At 32.9% G+C, this 20,093-nt stretch overlaps 1 protein-coding gene across 2 annotated transcripts in view; it reads left to right on the forward strand.

Annotated features, from left to right (window-relative positions):
* The window catches only part of Phip (pleckstrin homology domain interacting protein), a 116,400-nt gene that overhangs the window by 37,300 nt on the left and 59,007 nt on the right, over positions 1-20,093 (forward strand). For both annotated transcript variants that reach the window (XM_060384690.1, XM_060384691.1), the window contains 8 exons: positions 6,888-7,109; positions 7,366-7,466; positions 9,635-9,705; positions 10,942-11,042; positions 11,135-11,175; positions 11,823-11,921; positions 12,920-13,073; positions 13,552-13,686. In XM_060384690.1, coding sequence (XP_060240673.1) covers positions 6,888-7,109; positions 7,366-7,466; positions 9,635-9,705; positions 10,942-11,042; positions 11,135-11,175; positions 11,823-11,921; positions 12,920-13,073; positions 13,552-13,686 — 924 coding nt within the window. The remainder of the gene's footprint in view (positions 1-6,887; positions 7,110-7,365; positions 7,467-9,634; positions 9,706-10,941; positions 11,043-11,134; positions 11,176-11,822; positions 11,922-12,919; positions 13,074-13,551; positions 13,687-20,093) is intronic.

Below are 20,093 nucleotides of genomic sequence, written 5' to 3' on the forward strand. Positions count from 1 at the left end.
ATTAAAATTTGTGAATATTGATATTTGGCTGTGTTGTTTCTGCATCAGATGATGTGTGATTTGTAGCTTTGTGTTGAAGTTTAATGAATTTTTATGTAATAGATACAGCATTTTCTGAAGCTTGAGGAAAATTAGAAGTCCGGTGTATTACCTCCTTTTTCAGAAGAGCACCGCCATCTGCCTTCTCTGATATGTGTTGCCTAGACCTGTATCCAGAAGTCTGCTAGCAGTTCTCCCACCAAGGGTTTTGTCCCTCAGACTTTTTTTTTAAATATGACCATTTATAGGGGTCTTCATGTAATTGTAAACTTTTTGATAGATGTCTTGCTCTTAATAGAATTAGCAGCAGGATAAAAGGGAGAAATTATTAATACCACCATTTTTATATAATCCTTAAAAGAATTAGATAAATAACAGTGATTATAGAGTAAAGACCTGTTTCAAAGGCGCCTTTAGTATATGTATGGTGTTTTCAAGCTTACAGGTTACATTAAACCAAATTCTTTGATTTGGGCAAACCTAAATTTAGTGTAAATCCCACTATTTTTATCAGGTCTTTGTACTCTATATTTTCAGGATAAAATTATGTTTTAACTCTTCTCCCTTTTCCTTCACTGATACCTTGAAATAATCATTTAAAAACCCACTCAATTTGTTTTCTTGGTTTTAAAGATTGTGTAAACTAAAGGCTACACAAAATTTTTGTTGTACCAGTTTTTAGCTTATACTAGGTTTAGTGGCAATAGACAAATAGAAACATTGCAATGAGCAGTTTTCACAGTAGTAATGAATATATTTTTAAGAAAAATAGCTACTTCTTGCTCTTCTATGCTATTTTAAGATTAATGCTGTATAACATTATAATCGTATTTAAAGTAAACTCCAAAATATAGATTCAGCCTGATTCTTTTATCACAGTATTCCTTGTAATTATGAATTTTTAGTGCTGCCTCTTTGTAATTATATTTGTTGTCATTGTCACGTACAAACTATTAACCAAGTTTTGTTCTTTATCTTAGACTTCGTGTTGTAGCACTTCTTACCTACTCAGAAACAGCAGAAACTAGCAGGGTCAGACAAGAGTACAGTCACCTGTAATTCTCACATAGCTACTTTACTAGGTTAAAATCAAGCCGTTAGCACCCTTTCTCTTCCTTAGGTTAAGCCTTCCAGATTAGTTGTTAGATTCACTAGTATTTGTATGTAATGTTCCTTTAGCTGATGGCTGCTGTTTACTACTAGGCAGTGGAACTGAAGAAAACAGTGCCAACCAAGATGGTCATACTACCTGTTTTCTTACTGTTGATTTTGGAAATTTTTCTTAACTTTATTATTCAACTGCATTTCTAAACTTTATTTTTTTGTTTGTTTCCTTTTTCTGGAAATAATATCCATGTGCTTATTTGTTTGTTGATGTTAGCTGAGGTTAGTCATATAATTTTTCTAGATTTGCTTTAAGAATTATTCTTTATGCTGTTTCTTCATACATGCATTTTAAAATTTATTTTCTTTTAGTAGTTAAGTAGTATAAAAGTAATGAGCTTCGGTTTGGCATTTTTATAAATATGTTTTGTTCTTATTTGTCACCTTCCTCTACTATCTTCCATGTTTCCATTGTTTGGCTTGTTCCCTTACTCAGGTCCCCTTCCCCAATCCCCATCCTCCCCTGCATAGTCCCTTCTATGCTTTCATTTCACAAATATCTATTACCCTTACTTCCTCCTACTCCTTCTTAAGAAGTAAAGGAAGGAGGTCTGAAAATGGAGAAACAGAGGAAGAATAAAGTTAAATATAAAAAAGGGAAAGGATAATGAAAAGGGCAGAATAGTAGGGATGGGAAAAGAAGAAAAGATATATTTTTAAAAGTTAAGATGAAATAATAAAATACTACTACTATAATGAAAACAGTATAAATAAAATCAGGTGATACATGAAGGGAAATTGGAAAAAAACTTGAAAAAAATAAAAATGCTATGAAACAAATAAATCTAAAAGTATTAAAAACAAAACAAAAAGAGATGTGGTTGTGTTTGGTAAATTATACTTTAATTCAGGAGTGGGACCGGTAGGTCTGTGAGTTCTTGACCAGCCTGGTCTGTGTAGTAAGAGGAAAAGGATAAGCCTTTAAGCAGGTTTTTCCTGGGTTCTCGGATTGGAGATGACCAGTTATCAAAGTGAAGGTTGAGAATATCATTGAAATACTAGACGCATGTATTTCCTATGGTTCATGCTGGGGCTGCATCAGTATAGACAGGTATCTAATGTACACCTGTTGTCTGTATCGCAGTAGCTTTCCTTTATGTTCAGGGTATTTGCTGGCCACACTTAGCTTTGCAGTCTGATTGCTGACCTGGTTCACCCACCACCCTCTTGAAACTCCCCAGATCAGATCATTACTGCTGTTGTGGTTATTGTTTTATCTGACAGATTTTTTTCATGCCTATTAGGAGTATGGAAGGGCCCAGGCCCTGAGACCGACATGCCTTCATGCTTCTTTCAAGAATTTCTGAATGTAAATCATCTTTCTGGAGCCATGCAATGGTTTTTAGGTTCTGTATGTAGCAGTTAGGTATAGAAGAATGGCTGCAGAGGGTGATCCTCACTGTCCACAGTCTCAGGCCTGTCAGACGCCAGGGTTTCACAGCTGACAGGGTAGGCATTGAAAGTAAAAGAAGACAGGGAACAGGGCAGGAGCCTTGCATACAGGGCTTCTGAAACAGTACCTAGCGGGGTATTAAAGCAGATGCTGAGACTTATAGCCAAACTTTGGACAGAGTGCAGAAAACCTTATGGAAGAAGAGGGAGAGGGGACAGGAACTCAAGGAGACCCAAAAAACCTGGGCCCAGGTGGTCCTGCAGAGAGTGATACTCCAAGCAAGGACCACACATGGAGAGGACCTAGAACCCCTGCTCAGATGTAGTTCATAAATAGTTCAATCTCACTTAGTAGGTCAAATTGTCACTTTCCAAACTTGATCTTAGGCTCTTACGTGTAGTTCGGTGCCTCAACAAAACTGGCAGCTGAATTTGGAGTGAGTTGTGGGCTTGCCCCAGTGTACAGCTACTTGTGCTTTAGACTCTTGAACATATCTAGTAGTAGGGTCTGATTTCTTTTTCTTTGGTTTATATAGTTAACCTCAGTATCATTTGTGGTGCTCAGTGTCATTTGTTTAAATTCTGGTCAACAGTTTGATAAGTTTAAAGAATTATTTTTAGTCAGCTTTCAGCTTACCTTCCATACTTCTGTAAAGCACATTTGTAAGGTACTGAAGTTGTTTTCTCAGCAACGGAGCACTTTTCTAGGACCTGGTGCATTGGGTTTAGTTCCTAGTGACCATCAGTAAATAAATGAAATAAATTTATAGTGTATTTATTTCTGCTTACAGTTTTTAAAAATGTACATTTGTTTCTGTTTGCTTGTATGTGTGTGCACCAGGTGCATGCCTCGTGCCCTGAAGGGTGCCAGATCCCTTAGAACTAGAATTAGAGCCACCATGTGGATGCTGGTACCCAAACCATGTCCTCTCTGAGAGTTCCAAGTGCTCTTACGCTCTTAACAGCTGAGTTGTCTCTTCAGACCCCTGTGCTTTATTTTCTTTTCCAGATAGGTTTGCATGTAGTCTGAGCTGGCTTCAAAGTTAGCATATAGCCAAGGATGATCTTGGACTCATTTTTTGTCTTTCACATGTTAGGATTTCACAAGTCACAAGTGTGTCATCACACACAGTTTTATTGTTCTTTAAAAAATGTTTTCTGGAGTTGGAGAGATGATTCAGTCATTAAAAGCATTGGATGTTCTTCCAGAGGATCTGGGTTTGATTTGTAGCACCCACACATTTTGTCTAACAACTGCCTGTAACTCCAGTCTCAGGTAACTGGGTGTTCTTTTCTAGCCTCTGCTGCTACTACATGAATACATGTAGTGTAACATACATGTAGGCAACACTAATGAATGTTAAAAAAATGTTTTCCCAATATTCTGTGTTCTTTTCTGGTTAATTATTTTCTGTGTTTGTATTTCTTAAAGCCATGTTTCGTTTGTTTTTGTTTTGTTTTGTTTTGTTTTGTTTTGTTTGTTTTTTAAAAGACAGGGTTTCTCAGTGTAGCCTTGGCTGTCCTTGATTCAGTTTGTAGACCACGCTGTCCTCAAACTCAGATCCGCCTGCCTCTCCCTCCCTGAGTGCTGGGATTACAGGTGTGCTCTACCATCCCCAGCTTCTTATAGTCATTTAAAAAGAACTAAGTTGATCTTTTTTTCTTTCATATTTCCTTTAAAATAAATTACTAATAAAAAGTAATAGTGCATGAGGTAGAATTTGCTTAGTGATACTTAGTGTTCTGTTAGAAATTGTTTCAAGAGTTTTTGTGAGGACAAGGCTAAGTCTTTTGAGTAGTGTATTAGAGATTTTTTAAGTAGATGATCAAAATTTCTGTAATTTGGCAGGAGAAAAGAAATTAAATATTAAATACATATTAAAAATGAGAAATATGCATTACTTTTATTATTGGCACTGGTTTGAATAGGGTAGAATAATAAAATTGTATAATTATTAAATAATAAACTCTGGAATATAGTTAAGATTTAATTTGTGAGAAGATGCACAAGTTGCCACTGTTTATTAAAGCAGATGTTTTATTTGTTTTGTTCTGTTTTGGTTTTTCAAGACAGGGTTTCTCTGTGTAGCCTTGAGTGTCTTGGAACTTGCTTTGTAGAGCAGGCTGGCCTCAAATTTATAGAGAGCCATCTGCCTCTGCCTCCCACCTGCTGGGATTAAAGACACACGCCACTGCTGCCTGGCTAGAGCTGACGCTTTATCAGAAAGCTAGTAGTGTACATAGTTTGTTAGTAGGGAAAGCATGTGAAACAATTTTAATGCAGTTTAAAGCAAACTCTTACTCAGATTCATATGAACACAGTCATACCAATATTTGGAAGCAGAGTTACACCTATTTAGCTTTTGTCTTGTGTTATACATCTGTATCTTTAACTTTTTTTGGTAAATACAAGTCAGAACCAAATACAGGTAGGCAGCTGTCTCTTGATATTTTGGAGGAGTTGTTTCCAGGTCTTTGTGGACATCAAAGCTTTATGGTTGTTCAAGTTGCTTATATAAAATTGCATGTAATTTGTACACAACCTGTATGTTTTTCCATGTATTTTATATCATCTCAGCATTATTTAATACTAGCTACTGCAGTTCAAGTACCTTTTAAATTAGTTGTTGCATCTTGATTATGGAAAGAGGCTATACATGTTTTATATACATATATTCTGAATGCACTTGTTTATTGAATTAGATAATGGAAAGTGGTCACATTGTTTTGGAAGATAAATGAATGGAGTGACTGAGTTGATTCAATTTATAGCATTAAGAGAACATAATCAAATGAATGTTATAAAGCCTATGTAGCAAGTACTTGCTGTTTTCTCCTTGTGCTAAGTGGTAGAATATTCTTTGTTTCTGATAGTCAAAGTCTGCCATTCTTCCTTCACTTCCCACAGACAGGTAGAATTCTTATCCCTATTATTCCTCCTCTTGATCTAATCTTTCTCTTCTGCTGTAGTAACAACCTACTATTTCACTTTTTATTATCTTGACTGCTCTTGTAGCAAGTTACTTGTTTTACTCTTAACTTTTACCAACTTTGAACTAATTTTCTGTTTTCTATCTTCATTCATGCTAATGACAAAGTATTCTTTGAAAAAAAAAATACATCTAGTCCTGGTACTCAATTGCTTGATGTTCATTATAGATTATCATTTCTTCATTTTTATACTGTATTAGTGTGCAGACTGCTTGCTACTTTATAACTTTTTCAGTTTGCTTCAGGATTCAACCGCAACTTGTTTATTTAAGTGGGAAATGTTTGAGGTAGTGTTGACAGAATAGGAATTAATACACATCTAAAAAACTTACAGTTCTGTGTATGTGATCATTTACTCATCATATCTGTGTTTTATTACTGTGAAACAGAAAATTTAAGTGAATTAATTGCCTTTTTATATTCTCTCCAGATAAAAAGATTTGGGTTTCTTTTTCTTTTTTAGCATTGGATTGGACAATCTTAGAAGAATGGTTATATGAAACTATAGTATAGCTAGCTAGATCCTGTAAACATCCAGTAATTTGGAAGTATCTTTTTTATTTGAATTTAAATTGGCAGAAATACTGATAAATTTTGAATTCCTAGGATCATTATATGCCAATTGATGATTCAGTTTGTACTGTTTTAGATATTTAAGATTTTTTATACTAAAAATAGAACACCAAAATTCTCATCTCTTTAGAAATATGAAATTTATACTATTTATATCCAGATAATGAATTAATGAGGAACCCTTTCTTTAACAGTCTTACTGAATTTTAGTTAAGTAAATAATTTATTGATGCTTATTGGCTCTGTAGAACCAAGCCTATTTTTTTGAATAGAGATTTTGGCTGAAATCATATAATTTTAGCTGACTCTCAAGATAGTAAACTTGTTTGATATACTTTCAGCTTTCTAGAAGCTTCCCCAAAGTACCATGCTTTCAGTTTTGTATAGCAAAATAACATAATATTAGGAACCAGAGTATATTTGTTTCGCAATTAAGTTTCATATTGTTACTTCAAAAATACAAATTTCCTTTTAAGATTGGAGGTAGAGATAATTGTACATAGTTGTTTGACCATTGATGAATATGAAGTTTTACCTACATCTTATTTCTTTTGTTTAGTTCTTTCTACACAGTTCTTAGTTTTTGAATGCTTTATTAAAATAAGGAATTTAGGAAGAAGAATAGTACTTAAGATTAAATGTAATTGTTTGGACATAAAGCTTTATATTACAATTTGAATTATCATTTATAGGAATAATTTTATAAGTGTGTTTATTCTAATTTCAAGGGTTCTGATGATTGTCTTGTGAAAATCTGGGCCACAGACGATGGAAGATTGCTAGCTACTTTAAGAGGACATGCTGCTGAAATATCAGACATGGCTGTAAACTATGAGAATACTATGATAGCAGCTGGAAGTTGTGATAAAATGATTCGTGTTTGGTGTCTTCGAACTTGTGCACCTTTGGCTGTTCTTCAGGGACACAGTGCATCTATCACATCACTACAGGTAGTTGTTGTAAGGCTTATTAAACCTTAAACCTTTTTTGGTTACAATTTAATTGAGTTTTATGAAGTCACTTTTGTAATGTATCTAAGGTTTAAAACAGAAAAGTATTTCTTTTAATGACAGCAATCTTGAATTTGGTCAATTCTGTGGTTTTGGTTACTATTAGTTTCTATTAGTTTGGTTTTTAAAGAAGGGTTTTATTATTTGGACTGTTTCTTTCCTTGTAAAGACTGTTTCCCCTATGATTGCTTTTCAGTTCTCACCATTGTGCAGTGGCTCAAAGAGATACCTGTCTTCTACTGGGGCGGATGGCACTATTTGCTTTTGGCTTTGGGATGCTGGCACCCTTAAAATAAAGTCAGTTGCTATGTTATTTCATAAAATAAGTATTTAATGGTTGAAACTGTAAAAGATACCAATAAAGGGAATATATTTGCTTTTTTCACTGTATAGATAACAGAAATAAGCTTTAATTATTTTACTAATCTCTTTCATTTTTTATGCCTCACCATTTTTTTCTTCATACTTAAATTGGTGTTATTTATCTTGTCTTTAGCCCAGTTATTTCCTTAAGGATATATGTTTTATTTCCATGTCCTTCTATGTGCTGTATAATTTAGTCTCAGTAGCTTAGTTCTGTGCTGAGAATATATTAGCATAGCTAACGCTTTTTTTTTATTTAGAATAATTCAGTTTACATTACTGGGTCTGTAAAACTTTAGATTTAGGAAAACAGTTTTTACTATGCCACATTAAGATAAGATACACATATTCCACAGTAGTATTTCACAATAGTATTTCACAGTTTTGCTTTCACCTCTGTTAAAGTCTTGGTTTGTAGGAGTGAAGAGATGCTTCACTAATTAGGAACACCATATGAAACAATACATCATACCATATCATATTCCAGTTCCAAGGACTCTGATGTCCATTTCTGACCTTTACAAGAATCAGCACATACATGACATAGTGTACAAACATACATACAGAAAGAACATTCACACAAAGAAAATAAATAGCCCTAAAACAATTTCTAAATTTTGGTAAATTGTTTTAGATCTATTATCAAATCAGGGTTACAAAACAAGTTAATGCTTTGATAAAGGACAGTGAAGTAAAGAAAGGTAAAATGGTTTTCTCCTCACTGAAAACATTTCTTGAAAATTTGGTTCCAGGGAGTATTTTGCTTTATGTGCATTTTGTTTTTAAATAGGTTCTTACTTTGTAACCTATGTTGGCCGGAACTAATTATATTACCCAGGCTGATCTTAACTTTGAGTAGTCATCTTGATTCAGTATCCATGGGCTGGGATTAAGGATCATTTATTTGCATTATTTATTGTTTCTTAGAGTGATCAAAAACTGAAAACTCTTCTAATTTTAATGCTGTGGTTTGGTAAAAGTTAGACAGTGTACATGGACACAGCCCTAATCATTACTGCTTTTTCTTTTCTGATAGAAAACAATAAGTTAAAACAGGATTTTAAATATAATTATCATAGAATAATATGTACATTCTTAAAATCTATGCTGTAATTTTAGTTTTTCAACATAGTTGATTGTAATATTAAACGTTATCTCAAAAATGTTAATCTCTAAAAAAGTCTGTAGTGTAGCTGTAATTAGTAAATATGGTTGAATATAATTTATTTTATGTGACTCATACTATTTTGAAGGAATTTCATTGTTGAGATGAGTCACATTGCCTTCAGATTTGCTTTAGTATAAAAGGTAAATTGTGTTTTGGAAGAATATTTTGTTATGGTATATTACCAGGTGATCAAGAGCTGGATGGCTCAGTAGGTGAAGTGCCTGCTCTGCAGGCGTGAGCAGCTTAGTTTGGAGCCTTATCACCCTGTAAAAAGTTGGATGTAGAGGTACATCTGTAACCTCAGAGGCTGGGAATAGCTTTAGGGCAGAGACAGGTGGGGCTTGCTGTGTATCTGTGCTAGCCAGTCTGTGAGATAGTACACTAAGAGATCTTGTCACAGAAATAAGGTGGAGTCATTGAGGACGGCATACATCATCAGCTTTTGCCTTCCACACACATGCATTCATGGGTCCCATACATATTCATTTGCTCTCCCCTCATCCAAACATATACACAGAACTTTAAACAGCAAGGAAAAAAAGCTCAATTAAAGCATTTATGTAATGATACATAGAACCCACAAAGTTAACACCTATTTTGCCAATGTGATCATTTTTATATTTAACTTATTTCCTTATGTATTTATATGTTGCTATTCTATATGAAACTTGTTAAATTTGATTAAAAGTAGGTATAATTCATTTCCAGAGTGACAGTTACTTTCGATTGTTCCATGTGCTGATATCTATACACACACATCAAAATGTACTGTGGAATTTATCAGTTTTGAAAGGACTGCTGATAGAGTGTTTTTCTTTTGATTTTGTTTTTAAGAAGATAGCCATTTTTTTTTTCAAGATCAGGTTTTAGAAGGGATTATTTCTTATGGCTCATTAGACTATTTTTAAATGATTATTATTTATTTTTAATATAGTCCAAGACCTACAAAATTTACAGAGCGCCCTCGGCCTGGAGTTCAGATGATTTGTTCTTCTTTCAGTGCTGGTATGATTGCTTACTTTTCAACTTAAAATTGTTCACTAGAAAGCACCTCTCAAAGTTAAAATTATGAAAATAATTTCTGCTGCATTGTGTAGCATATTTGCATATATAAACTTAGAGCTAATAAACGAGTGAAAATCAAATCAGATTACTTTTCTGGGGTGTAGGGTATCTAAGCACATGAATGCCATGCTTTTCTAGGAGGAGGGAATAAGTAGTTTCAAAATTGACTGATTAAAGAATGAATCTTTATACCTTCTCAGTACAAATTATGTATTTATTTATTTTTCTGAGGCAGGGTTTCTCTATGTAGCCTTAGCTGTCCTATGCTTGTTTTATGGACCATTTTGTCCTCTTGTCAGAGATCCTCCTGCCTCTGCCTCTGCTGGGACTAAAGGTGTGTGCCACTGCTGCCCGGCTTAAAAATTTTTTTTCATAGAATTTGGCGGTGTTTCATAAAAATCAGTAAAACTTTAAAAAAAATGTGTGTGTATCTGTCTTGTTCCAGAGTCATTTGCTTTAACATTGCTGATATTCTACTTCTAATTAAGCTCATGCAGTAGCATTTTTAATGATTGCCAGATGGTTTTATGATCTAAATATTTAAAGTGAATTGATTTAAGAAAAATTATGGCTATAATGTTCCCAGTATCTGTTTATCCGATTTTTTTTTTAATGTACTTTTGTCCATTTGATAATTGAAGTTGGCGGTATTAGCTAAGGGTAAAGAACAGTAAAGACCAGTGAATCTGTTGCTACTAAAATTTTTCACATTCTATGTATCCAGTACTGCTGCCATCTAGACAATGTTCTAGTTATAATGTAGGCATAGGCTCTGTACATGTACTTTCTATCATACTGTGGATTCATGCTTTTTCTAAAGATACATTGTTGTTTTTAAGGGTCCATTGAGTGAATCATTTCGAAAAAGTCTGTAAACTATTTCAGAGTGTATAATAACCTGATGCTATATGAGAGTTTTGCTCTTAAGATGAGTAAAAATGTCATATAAATAGTGAATTTAAAGTAGAATATATATATAGCGACATAAATGAACTTTGAGAAGTACTGGCTCCTTGTATTGCAGATTTTGTATTGTCAAGTTCCTTGGAGAATTAGAACTTGTAAGTAGGATAGAACTTATAATAAGTCATTAAGAGGATAAAAGAAGACTCAGCAAAGTTAATAGTATCATGTAGAAGTTGTGTTTTACTTATAAAATTGTGCTGTTTTTCATAGGTGGAATGTTTTTGGCCACTGGAAGCACTGACCATATTATTAGAGTTTACTTTTTTGGATCAGGTCAACCAGAGAAAATATCAGAATTGGAGTTTCATACTGTGAGTATTGGAGAAGGAGCGAGGTGGGTGCAGTCTTAAGTGAGCCAACAGTTATGTATTCAGCTTCTGCTTTATTTTGTTTGCTTGTACAGGATAAAGTTGACAGTATCCAGTTTTCCAACACTAGTAACAGGTAAAATATATTTGTCTTATTTAGTTGTACATTAAAACTAGAATGTAAAGATAACTGTAGTCATCAGAATAGAAGTTATTCATTCTTAAAGCACACTGTAGCCTTCTGAACCAATGTCTCACAATGTTAGATATTTGGATAAATTGAAAATTTTTTTGTTGTTCTGGTTTTTTTTTAATCTATACCTTTTATTTCCTATCAGAAGAGAAGCCTTTGATTAAAACTGAAATTTCACATTCTTATATTTATGACATTCCTAGATGTTAAAAGATGGTTTTCTGTAAATATTCTTTTGTTTTAAAAGAAAATATAGCTGCTTCTTGATACGTTGACTAGAACAAATCAAGATCTTTGATACTGAACACCAACTTTTTTTCCATCAGAAAATGTTAATTTTGTTTGTTAAGGGGTCTCAAACCATTTTGACTTATTTTTATCAGCCTATTCATGACCTATTAAAATGGTCTTCCAAGCTTATTATGCTTTGGGAGTTCTTAGATTTATAGAGACATAGGGAACCATTTTTATTATATTGAAATACTTTTAAATAAAAATGTTTTTTAAAAAGAACTTTTGAGAAAAGTATGTTTTGATAGAGACTCTGATCCACTTTGTGGGGTTGGGCTTTTTTTTTTTTTTTTTTCCAGGTTTGTAAGTGGTAGTCGTGACGGGACAGCACGAATTTGGCAATTTAAACGAAGAGAATGGAAAAGCATTTTGTTAGATATGGCTACTCGTCCAGCAGGGTAAGAGATCAAGCTTGAGATATTTATAGAGATTATTTAATATAATAATGTTAAATGTTGGAGTGACTTTGCTTATAAAGTTGTATATCATGTTAAAATTATTAATTTTCTTTGTTGATTAGAGTTGCTGCTACTGATGAACAGGGCTGTGTGTGTGGGTGTGTATGTGCGCGCGCGAAGTATTTCATTGCTCTTAATAAGATTTGCTCAGTTAATTTTTTAGTTAAGTTTTATTAAAGGATGAAGATGTTTGCAACCAGATTATCTTACTTTGTTCCATGTCTGGATTTTGTTTATTTTTGCTTTTTGAGACTTGATCTCATATACTGTACTGGGTTGTTTTGAACTGACTTTGTAGTCAGAAATGGCATTGGGCTCCTGATCTGCCTGCCTCTGTCTTTTCATCTCCTGGTGCTAAAATTATAGGCATGTGGCACCACCCTTGGTTTTATTGCAGTGCTGGGGTTCTGTTCCAGGCCTTCCTGCATGATATTAGTCAAGCACTCTACCAACTAAGACCCTCAAAAGGATGACTCTATACCTAGTGGCTTCTTCAGCCAAGAGAAATTATGATAGATTTTGTAACTGTTGTTTTAATTTTACTGTTTGATCATTTCTCACTATTTGTGTTTATGGATAGTTGTCTCAGTGAATATAGCATGATAGCAACAGTAAAAGGTGGTACCTGAGCTGCATAGCATAGGGCTGCTGAACCATTGGTAGTAATAACCGTGGTATACCCCAGGGTCTCTGTTCATAACGGCTTACGGATTATCCTAGAAATCTTGCATTTTCTGAATCCATGCCATGACTTGTGCCATTGTCAGTTCCACTGTTTTCAATTATAATAACTATTCATGTTAATAAATATAAACTATAAATGAATACACATTTGATTTTTATTTTTTGGTTTTTCGAGACAGGTTTTCTCCACACATTTTATCATTGTCTTGTATCTTAATAATATTAGTGTAAACAAATAAACTTGTCCTTTCCAGCCAAAATCTTCAAGGGATAGAAGACAAAATCACAAAAATGAAAGTAACTATGGTAGCTTGGGATCGACATGACAATACAGTTATAACTGCAGTTAATAACATGACTCTGAAAGTTTGGAATTCTTATACTGGTCAACTGATTCATGTCCTAATGGTAAGAAACAAAATCCAAATTTTTGTATTAGTGAGGCTGACTGCAGAATGTAATCTAAAAATAAAATAGAATAAAGCCAGTGTGTTTAAAACCTCTTGCTTGCTTTTAATATTACTGACCCCGGTTGTAGAATGTAGTATAAATAAAATAAAGTAAGCCAGTGTGTTTAAAACCCCTTGCTGATAAGTGGACTTGATAGGTAACGGGGAAATTTTTTTTTTAAATGCAAGCAGGTATGGCTTGGAAATTAAGTGCTTGCTGTGTTTGTTGTGTAAGAGCCCATTGGTTTTATTCTTGAAGGTTAGTAATAATGTGTAAGGCATGGCAGTGCTATTAGCACAGTTGTATTGTTTAAACCTTGGTAAAGTTGAAATTTTTGCCAGTTTAATAATTCTTACCACTATTTTCTAGAATCATTGCCATTGTCTTGTATAATTTTAAGTATTTTTAAACTCTTTGCTACTTCAAAATATTTCAGGGTCATGAAGATGAGGTGTTTGTTCTTGAACCACACCCATTTGATCCTAGAGTTCTCTTTTCTGCTGGTCATGATGGAAATGTGATAGTGTGGGATCTAGCAAGAGGAGTCAAAGTTCGGTCTTATTTCAACATGGTAATTATATTTCTTGTTTAATACCTGTTAAAGATGTGGGGAATCTTGACAGAAGGGCTCTGCATATCACAAGCGAAATCCATTTTAAAACGTCATGCCTTATTTTGACTTTAAATGTCTATCAATAAGGATCTGTATATTTATTGAGATGTTAACCTTAAAATCAGTTGTTTGTATTATAATGCCTGGGTATTGTGATAACTGGCTTAGTTTTACTTAGTTTAATTTTAGCAGTGAAACTGACCAGTAAGCTATGTAAATGAAAATATAGTGGAAAAATGTCTTTGTGTTTAATTTTTCTTGGCATTTTTTCGTTTGTTTTTATGTTTATAAAACACAATTTGATTTGAGTACATCAATTTTAAAATTGAAGGTAAAGAATTAGGTATTTCTTAACTTTGGTCAAGTTGATACTGTTATATTGGCTTCATGCCTTTTGCCTCTGCACTGTGGTTTCATGTGCATTTAGCTTGTTTTTGTTAAACATTTCAATTAGCATTGGTTTGATTACATTTGCAGCTTGCTAAGCAGTATCTGCCCTCCTCTTTCATCAATGTATGAAATAAAAGGGTCCTTAAATAATGCACTTGATAGTCACATAAAAACTACTTCCTCTTTTTGGGTTTCCAGTCAGCAAGAGGAAGGAAAGAAACATGTTTCTACTATTTTTACTTCTTAGATTTTTGAAAACAAATCTTTATTAAGTCATAAGATTAGATATAATTAACAAAATCACACAAAAATCGGAATTATTTTGTAAGTTGAGTCATTTTCAGGCTGGGAATATAATCTGGTAGGAATGCTTGCTCAGTGTGTGCAAGGCCTGTAGTTTTTGATTGATTGAGGCTAGATTGATACCCCTTTCCCAATGTCATTTGTGAGATACAATACATGTGAAGAGACTGAATGACCCTGAGTACTCTTCTTGATTGAGTGTAAGAACAAAAACTTTTGCTAGTGAAGTGATTAACTGTGGCCTTTGCCGTGGATGTGCTTTAGTGTTCAGAAGGTAAGAAATAGTAATTGTACATTTCCCATTTTTATGAAGATTGATTATTGGGTTAGTTGTTTTTGATGAATGGATTTCCTTTGTGATTATGGAGAGTTGTATTATTTTCAAGCAAATTTGTAAATGTAAAGTTCTTATCTGTTTTTTACCTTCATATTTCTGGATTGCTTCTTTTCTAAACATTTGTTGAATAAGGAAGTTGGTCATTTCTCGGTTGGTCCTTAATTGTGACTATGCACATTAGTAGTTTCACGTAGTAAGTAAATTTCCAAAGAGCAGTCTTATACTGCTATACAAATGAAGACTTTTTAGGCAGTTAAGCACTGATTCTTAATTTCCTCTCATCAGGTAAGTTTGGAAAAATCAACATTGCACCATTTCAGCAGACCTAAAAATTGTAGCACTTTTAGATTTATTAATTTTCTGGTCCTGCCATTACAAATTAGCTATGTAGCTAGAAATTTGATTATAAAAATTATTTAATTCCTTTAAAATTGTTTTTGCGGCAGTGTAGAGTAATCTGTTCACACTTGGAAGGTAGAATTAGGAGGATTTGGAGTTGAAGGTCATTTTTGGCTGAGTGAGTTCCTCACCAGCCTGGGTTGTTGAAGACCACATCTTTGAAGAAAAGAAGAAAGGGAAATAATTTTGTTTTATTTTAGTTAAGGAGTTTTTTTCTGTTCTTTCTATGTCCAGTAAATAGTGAAACCTCCATAGTCCTGCTTAAATTATTTTGTAGTATTAGTATCTAAAAACTGAGAGAAACAAACTAAAAAAATAAATAGGGCTGGAAAGGTGTATTAGAGGTTTAAGAGCACTGGCTGCTCTTGCAAAGGTCCTGAGTTCAATTCCTAGCAACCGCATGGTGACTCACAACTATCTCTGAGGAGATCTGGTGTCCTCTTCTGCTGTATAGACACACATGCAGGCAGAACACTGATTACATAATAAATAAAATAAAGAAAACAATTATTCTTGGTACAGAAGATTTTTTTGGTACAGAAGATTTATAGAGTATTGCTACCTTTTGTTTCATTAAAAACAAGTTGTTGCCTTTATTTTTTTAAGTTTTTTTTTGTTGGTTTCTATGTTTTAATTGATTTTTAATAGATGTCAGTGTATTTACCAAACTACAAAATTGTGTCTTTATGAAAATCTTTTATACTAAGGGTAATTTTATTTCTGGTTTCATAGAGAAAGTGTTTATTACAAAGCCAAAGTACTTTGCTCAGCTTTGCTTTGGTCAGAGTATACAAATTCTATGTTTTATAAGACTATTATTAATGTGTTTTTAATACTAAATATATTCAGGGTGGTAGCTGAGACTATTTCACTATCACTGTATAACAATTACCAGCTAGACTCAGTTAGTGATGTGTCTAAGAAGTAACAATTTAACAGTGATAGAATTCCGAGTGGCTCTTCTGTGATCTTTATTTCACAATCTTTGTCAGTTATGTGACTTTATGTGACTACCATATTTCTTAATTTGGTCTTTACTGTTTACTTTGTCGCCTTTTTTGATGTTTTCGGTATTTTTGTTGTTGTTGTTGTTCGTTTGTTTTTTATGGGCAGGTTGGCATAAAAAACATCCATCACTGCTACTAAGAAATTAAAAACACCTTTTGGATGAAATAGAAGCTGATGATCTTACTGATCATTTTAGCTATTTGGCTTTGTATAACTAATCAGAACTGTTAAATATCATAACGCTTTGATGATTCCAGATGTAATCTCTGATGTTAGTTGTGTTTATTATCCTAAATCACAGTTGAATTTAGTAAATATTTTTTGAGCATTATTTGGCGTATCTAGTCCTCCTTTGTAGAATTTAAGAAAGGATAATTCTTCATATAGTATTCTCATTTTGACTTACATGGTGAATGTTCATATAATAAGTAGTATTTTGAAGAATTTTAAAAATTGAAGCTTATAAAATAAATAAATAAGTTCACCATTGGACTGACAGCCAGAAAATAAGGAAGGAAAAAAAAAAACAACTAGGCCTTTAAAAGAATGAATTTATATATATATATATATATTATATGTATATAATATATATATAATAGTACGTTAAAACTTAGGGCTGGGGATATAGCTCAAGTGTTGAAGTAAAAGTGTCTGAGAATATTGTTTCAATGTTAGTATCTTTTTTTGTGAATAATGGGATTCATGCCTAAATTCATAGTATATTTTTGAAAGAAAATAAAATTAATATGAAAAGCAATTCAATGTTATGAATAAATGAACATTTTCTGTACTTTATCAAGTAGGAAATTTAGAATTCAGTTCTTAAAATCTTAAGTAATTAAAATCATATTATGAAAGTTTTTTTCAAGTGAAAAGGTGAAATATTAAATGCAAATGTTTGAGGTATAGTTGTTATATTTAATAAAACTTAAGTAGCTATATTAAGAAACAATATTTTAATAAGCACTAGTAGCTGCCATTGAAATAAACAATTTTTTTTGTTACACTAAGCCTTAAAAAATGTTTCATTTATTTTATTTGCATTGGTGTATTGCCTGTATGTATATCTTGAGAGGGTGTTAGAGCCTCTGGAACTCGAGTTACAGAGAGTTGTGAGCTGTCATTTTTGCTGGGAATTGAAATCAGGACCTCTGGAAAAGCAGCACGTGCACTTAACCTCTGAGCCATCTCTCCAGCCCCTAAGACTTTTTTTTTTTTCAGTTATTTTGCTTTATTTTAAGACTATGTAAATTTGTAAACAATATAAAGGGTTTGAGAATTCATATTCTTTTAGAATAATAATTTCTAATTGATTTTATTCCAAACTTATAAGTTCCAGCTTGCTAATGGTACTGAAGAAAAAAAAAAGAATGGGGAAACTTGTCTTGTTTTTATTGCTAGCTCCTCTTTCAGAGGACCTGATTAATAAAAGCAGTTGAGAGCCAGACTTGGGTTTGTTTCCATTAATTATGAGATATACAAGACTATAATAAGTGATACTGTTTATAAGGGCTGACACGTTCCTCTCAACTCCTTCACTCTGTTGACTCATGTCATTTGGGGAAATCAACCTGTTTTCCTCTCCTCCCCTCCCCTCACTGCTTCTCCCTTTACTCTCCCTCTTCCAGGAGTGAAAGAAACTAAAGAGAATATTGTAGAGAAACTATCATCACATTAAGACATTGTTCCTTTAAAAACAATTTTCTAGACCTTATACATTATTCTTGTATAGTAAGTTGTAATGTTTCAGCTTGAGTAGTCCTTGGATAACCTGTATAATCAATGAAAATGTTATATATTAGGATAGTTTATAAAACATGTAGTGTGTGTTACGAACACTCCAAACCAATTGTGTATAGCTTTGCAAGGCTGTGTTTTGCTTGACATTGTCATGAGGAAAACATCAGTATAATTTTGTTTTGGTAAGGTTTTTCTGAAACTGTAGTGTCTAAGGGTCAATTAAATGCTTAAAGGCAGTTATGTTGTTTATAGAAATAACTATAACTTGACCATATGTGCAGCATACTTTCCATACTAAAATTTATGGCATTGTGTCATTCCTGTTCCTGCAAAAAATTAAGTTTGAAGTGTACTAAAAGTTTAAATATTGCTTTTTAAAAAAGTTGGCGTTGGCCTTTTTCCCCATTAAATTGCCATATAGTATAATGAGAATCACCAAATTTACAATTGGATTTTAATTTTAAAGATTAAAATTTCTTAACTTGCACATTTCTTAGCATTAGCGTACATTAAATGTGTAAGTAGTATATATACTAAGAAATAAGGTAACTGTGTTCAGAGTGGCATATGCAGGCCCTGTATTAGGTTTTTCTGTGTCTTTGCTGCTTTTGCTTTTTTTCATTTGCTGTTCATGTCTCTGTACTCCTCACTGTTTTTTATTTTGTATTTTTTCTGTGTTTTTCTCAGGATATTCAAAGCTGTACGCTGTTTTGCTTCTTGCCTGGTTTTGCTTTTAATTGAAAAAAAAATACAATGTCTTACTACCATGGTTTTTTGTTTGTTTGTTTGTTTTGTTTTTGTTTTTTTTACTGAATTTGATAATTTACATTGGTTTTGTTTCATGGGTAAATTCTAAATAAGAGTTTTTATTTAATAAAGTTTTCTTTATATTTATAATTGCTCTCTTAACTTTTCTTTACTTAAGAATGTTTTAAAAATGTTCCAGTGTCCACTAATCCAGAACAATGTATTTCTCCTTGCAACATTGCAAATAAGTAGAGGCTGCCAATAAACCACTCAGAATTTTTGCCAATGCATACTTCTGACTTTAGCATGTTCTCAGTGTGGTCTAGTTTTAGGTAATTATAGTTGTATGTATCTAGGAAAAAGAAAAGCTGAAAATAGCCATAGCTTAACATGTTATCACTTGGGAACTTGGAATTCAAGTTTGTTCACTGCCCTACTTTGTTCTCTATTTCTTCTCACTGTCTAATAAGATAGGATCACATATTTGTTTCATTTTCTCTGAGTAAAGAATTGCCTTCACTTTTCTAAATATATAACTATTGTTATTTTTAAGTTTCTTAAGTTTTTTTAGATTCTTTCATCTTTGTCTTTGTACAAAAATCGAACCTTTTTGTTGGCATTAACATAGTTACTGTTGAGCAACTTACATGGTTTCATTTTTTTTAACAATCAGCTGACCATTATCTCAAGGCATTTAAAATTTGATAATTATAAGGAAAAGTATGTATAAATTTGTGTATTGTACGTAAAAAGGAAGTTGAAGGCATTTTGATTAGTAAGTATTTGACTGTATATTTTGTGAGTCTAAAAAAACATCAGCGTGCCCCAAAATGAGAAAGACATGGCTGTCTTTAGCAACGTAGCAGTCAACTTGAAGAACTGAAACACGCATGAAATGATACATACTGATGTCAAATAGAAGCATGACAATTTACAACAGTTAGATACAGTGGTCAGTTCAGGCTGGATCATCTAAGTTTTCTTTAAGAAAATGAATTGGAATCATGTGTTAAAAGTTAAATAAATACAGAGTCAGGAAGAAAGAATTAATTGTATTAATAAGAGAAACAATTTAAGTGAAATAAGTGTTGATAAAATAGTGTAGAAAGTTTGTAATAGACTGTAAATACTGGGTACTGAGGTGAAAACAAGCTGAGGGAGATTAGTAATAGCCTCAAGTGATTTTGTGAATGGAAATAGTGAAACATTGTCGTGGTTTTCGTAAATACAGCCCAAAAGCCAATGCAACAATAGTTCAGTTTCTAGAAGTAATATTTCAAGTATGAAATTAACTATATTTAGGGAGGACTAGTTTCATTATTTAAAGATGAAAAATTATGTGAGTGGGGAATGGAAAATTTATGAGTGTAAATTTATGTAACACTTGATAGAAAGAAGACCAGGGATTGACAGAGGAAAGATTCATTACATGTGTTCAGAT

The sequence above is a fragment of the Meriones unguiculatus genome, chromosome 6 (assembly GCF_030254825.1).
Source record: "Meriones unguiculatus strain TT.TT164.6M chromosome 6, Bangor_MerUng_6.1, whole genome shotgun sequence".
Classification (NCBI taxonomy): Eukaryota; Metazoa; Chordata; class Mammalia; order Rodentia; family Muridae; genus Meriones; species Meriones unguiculatus.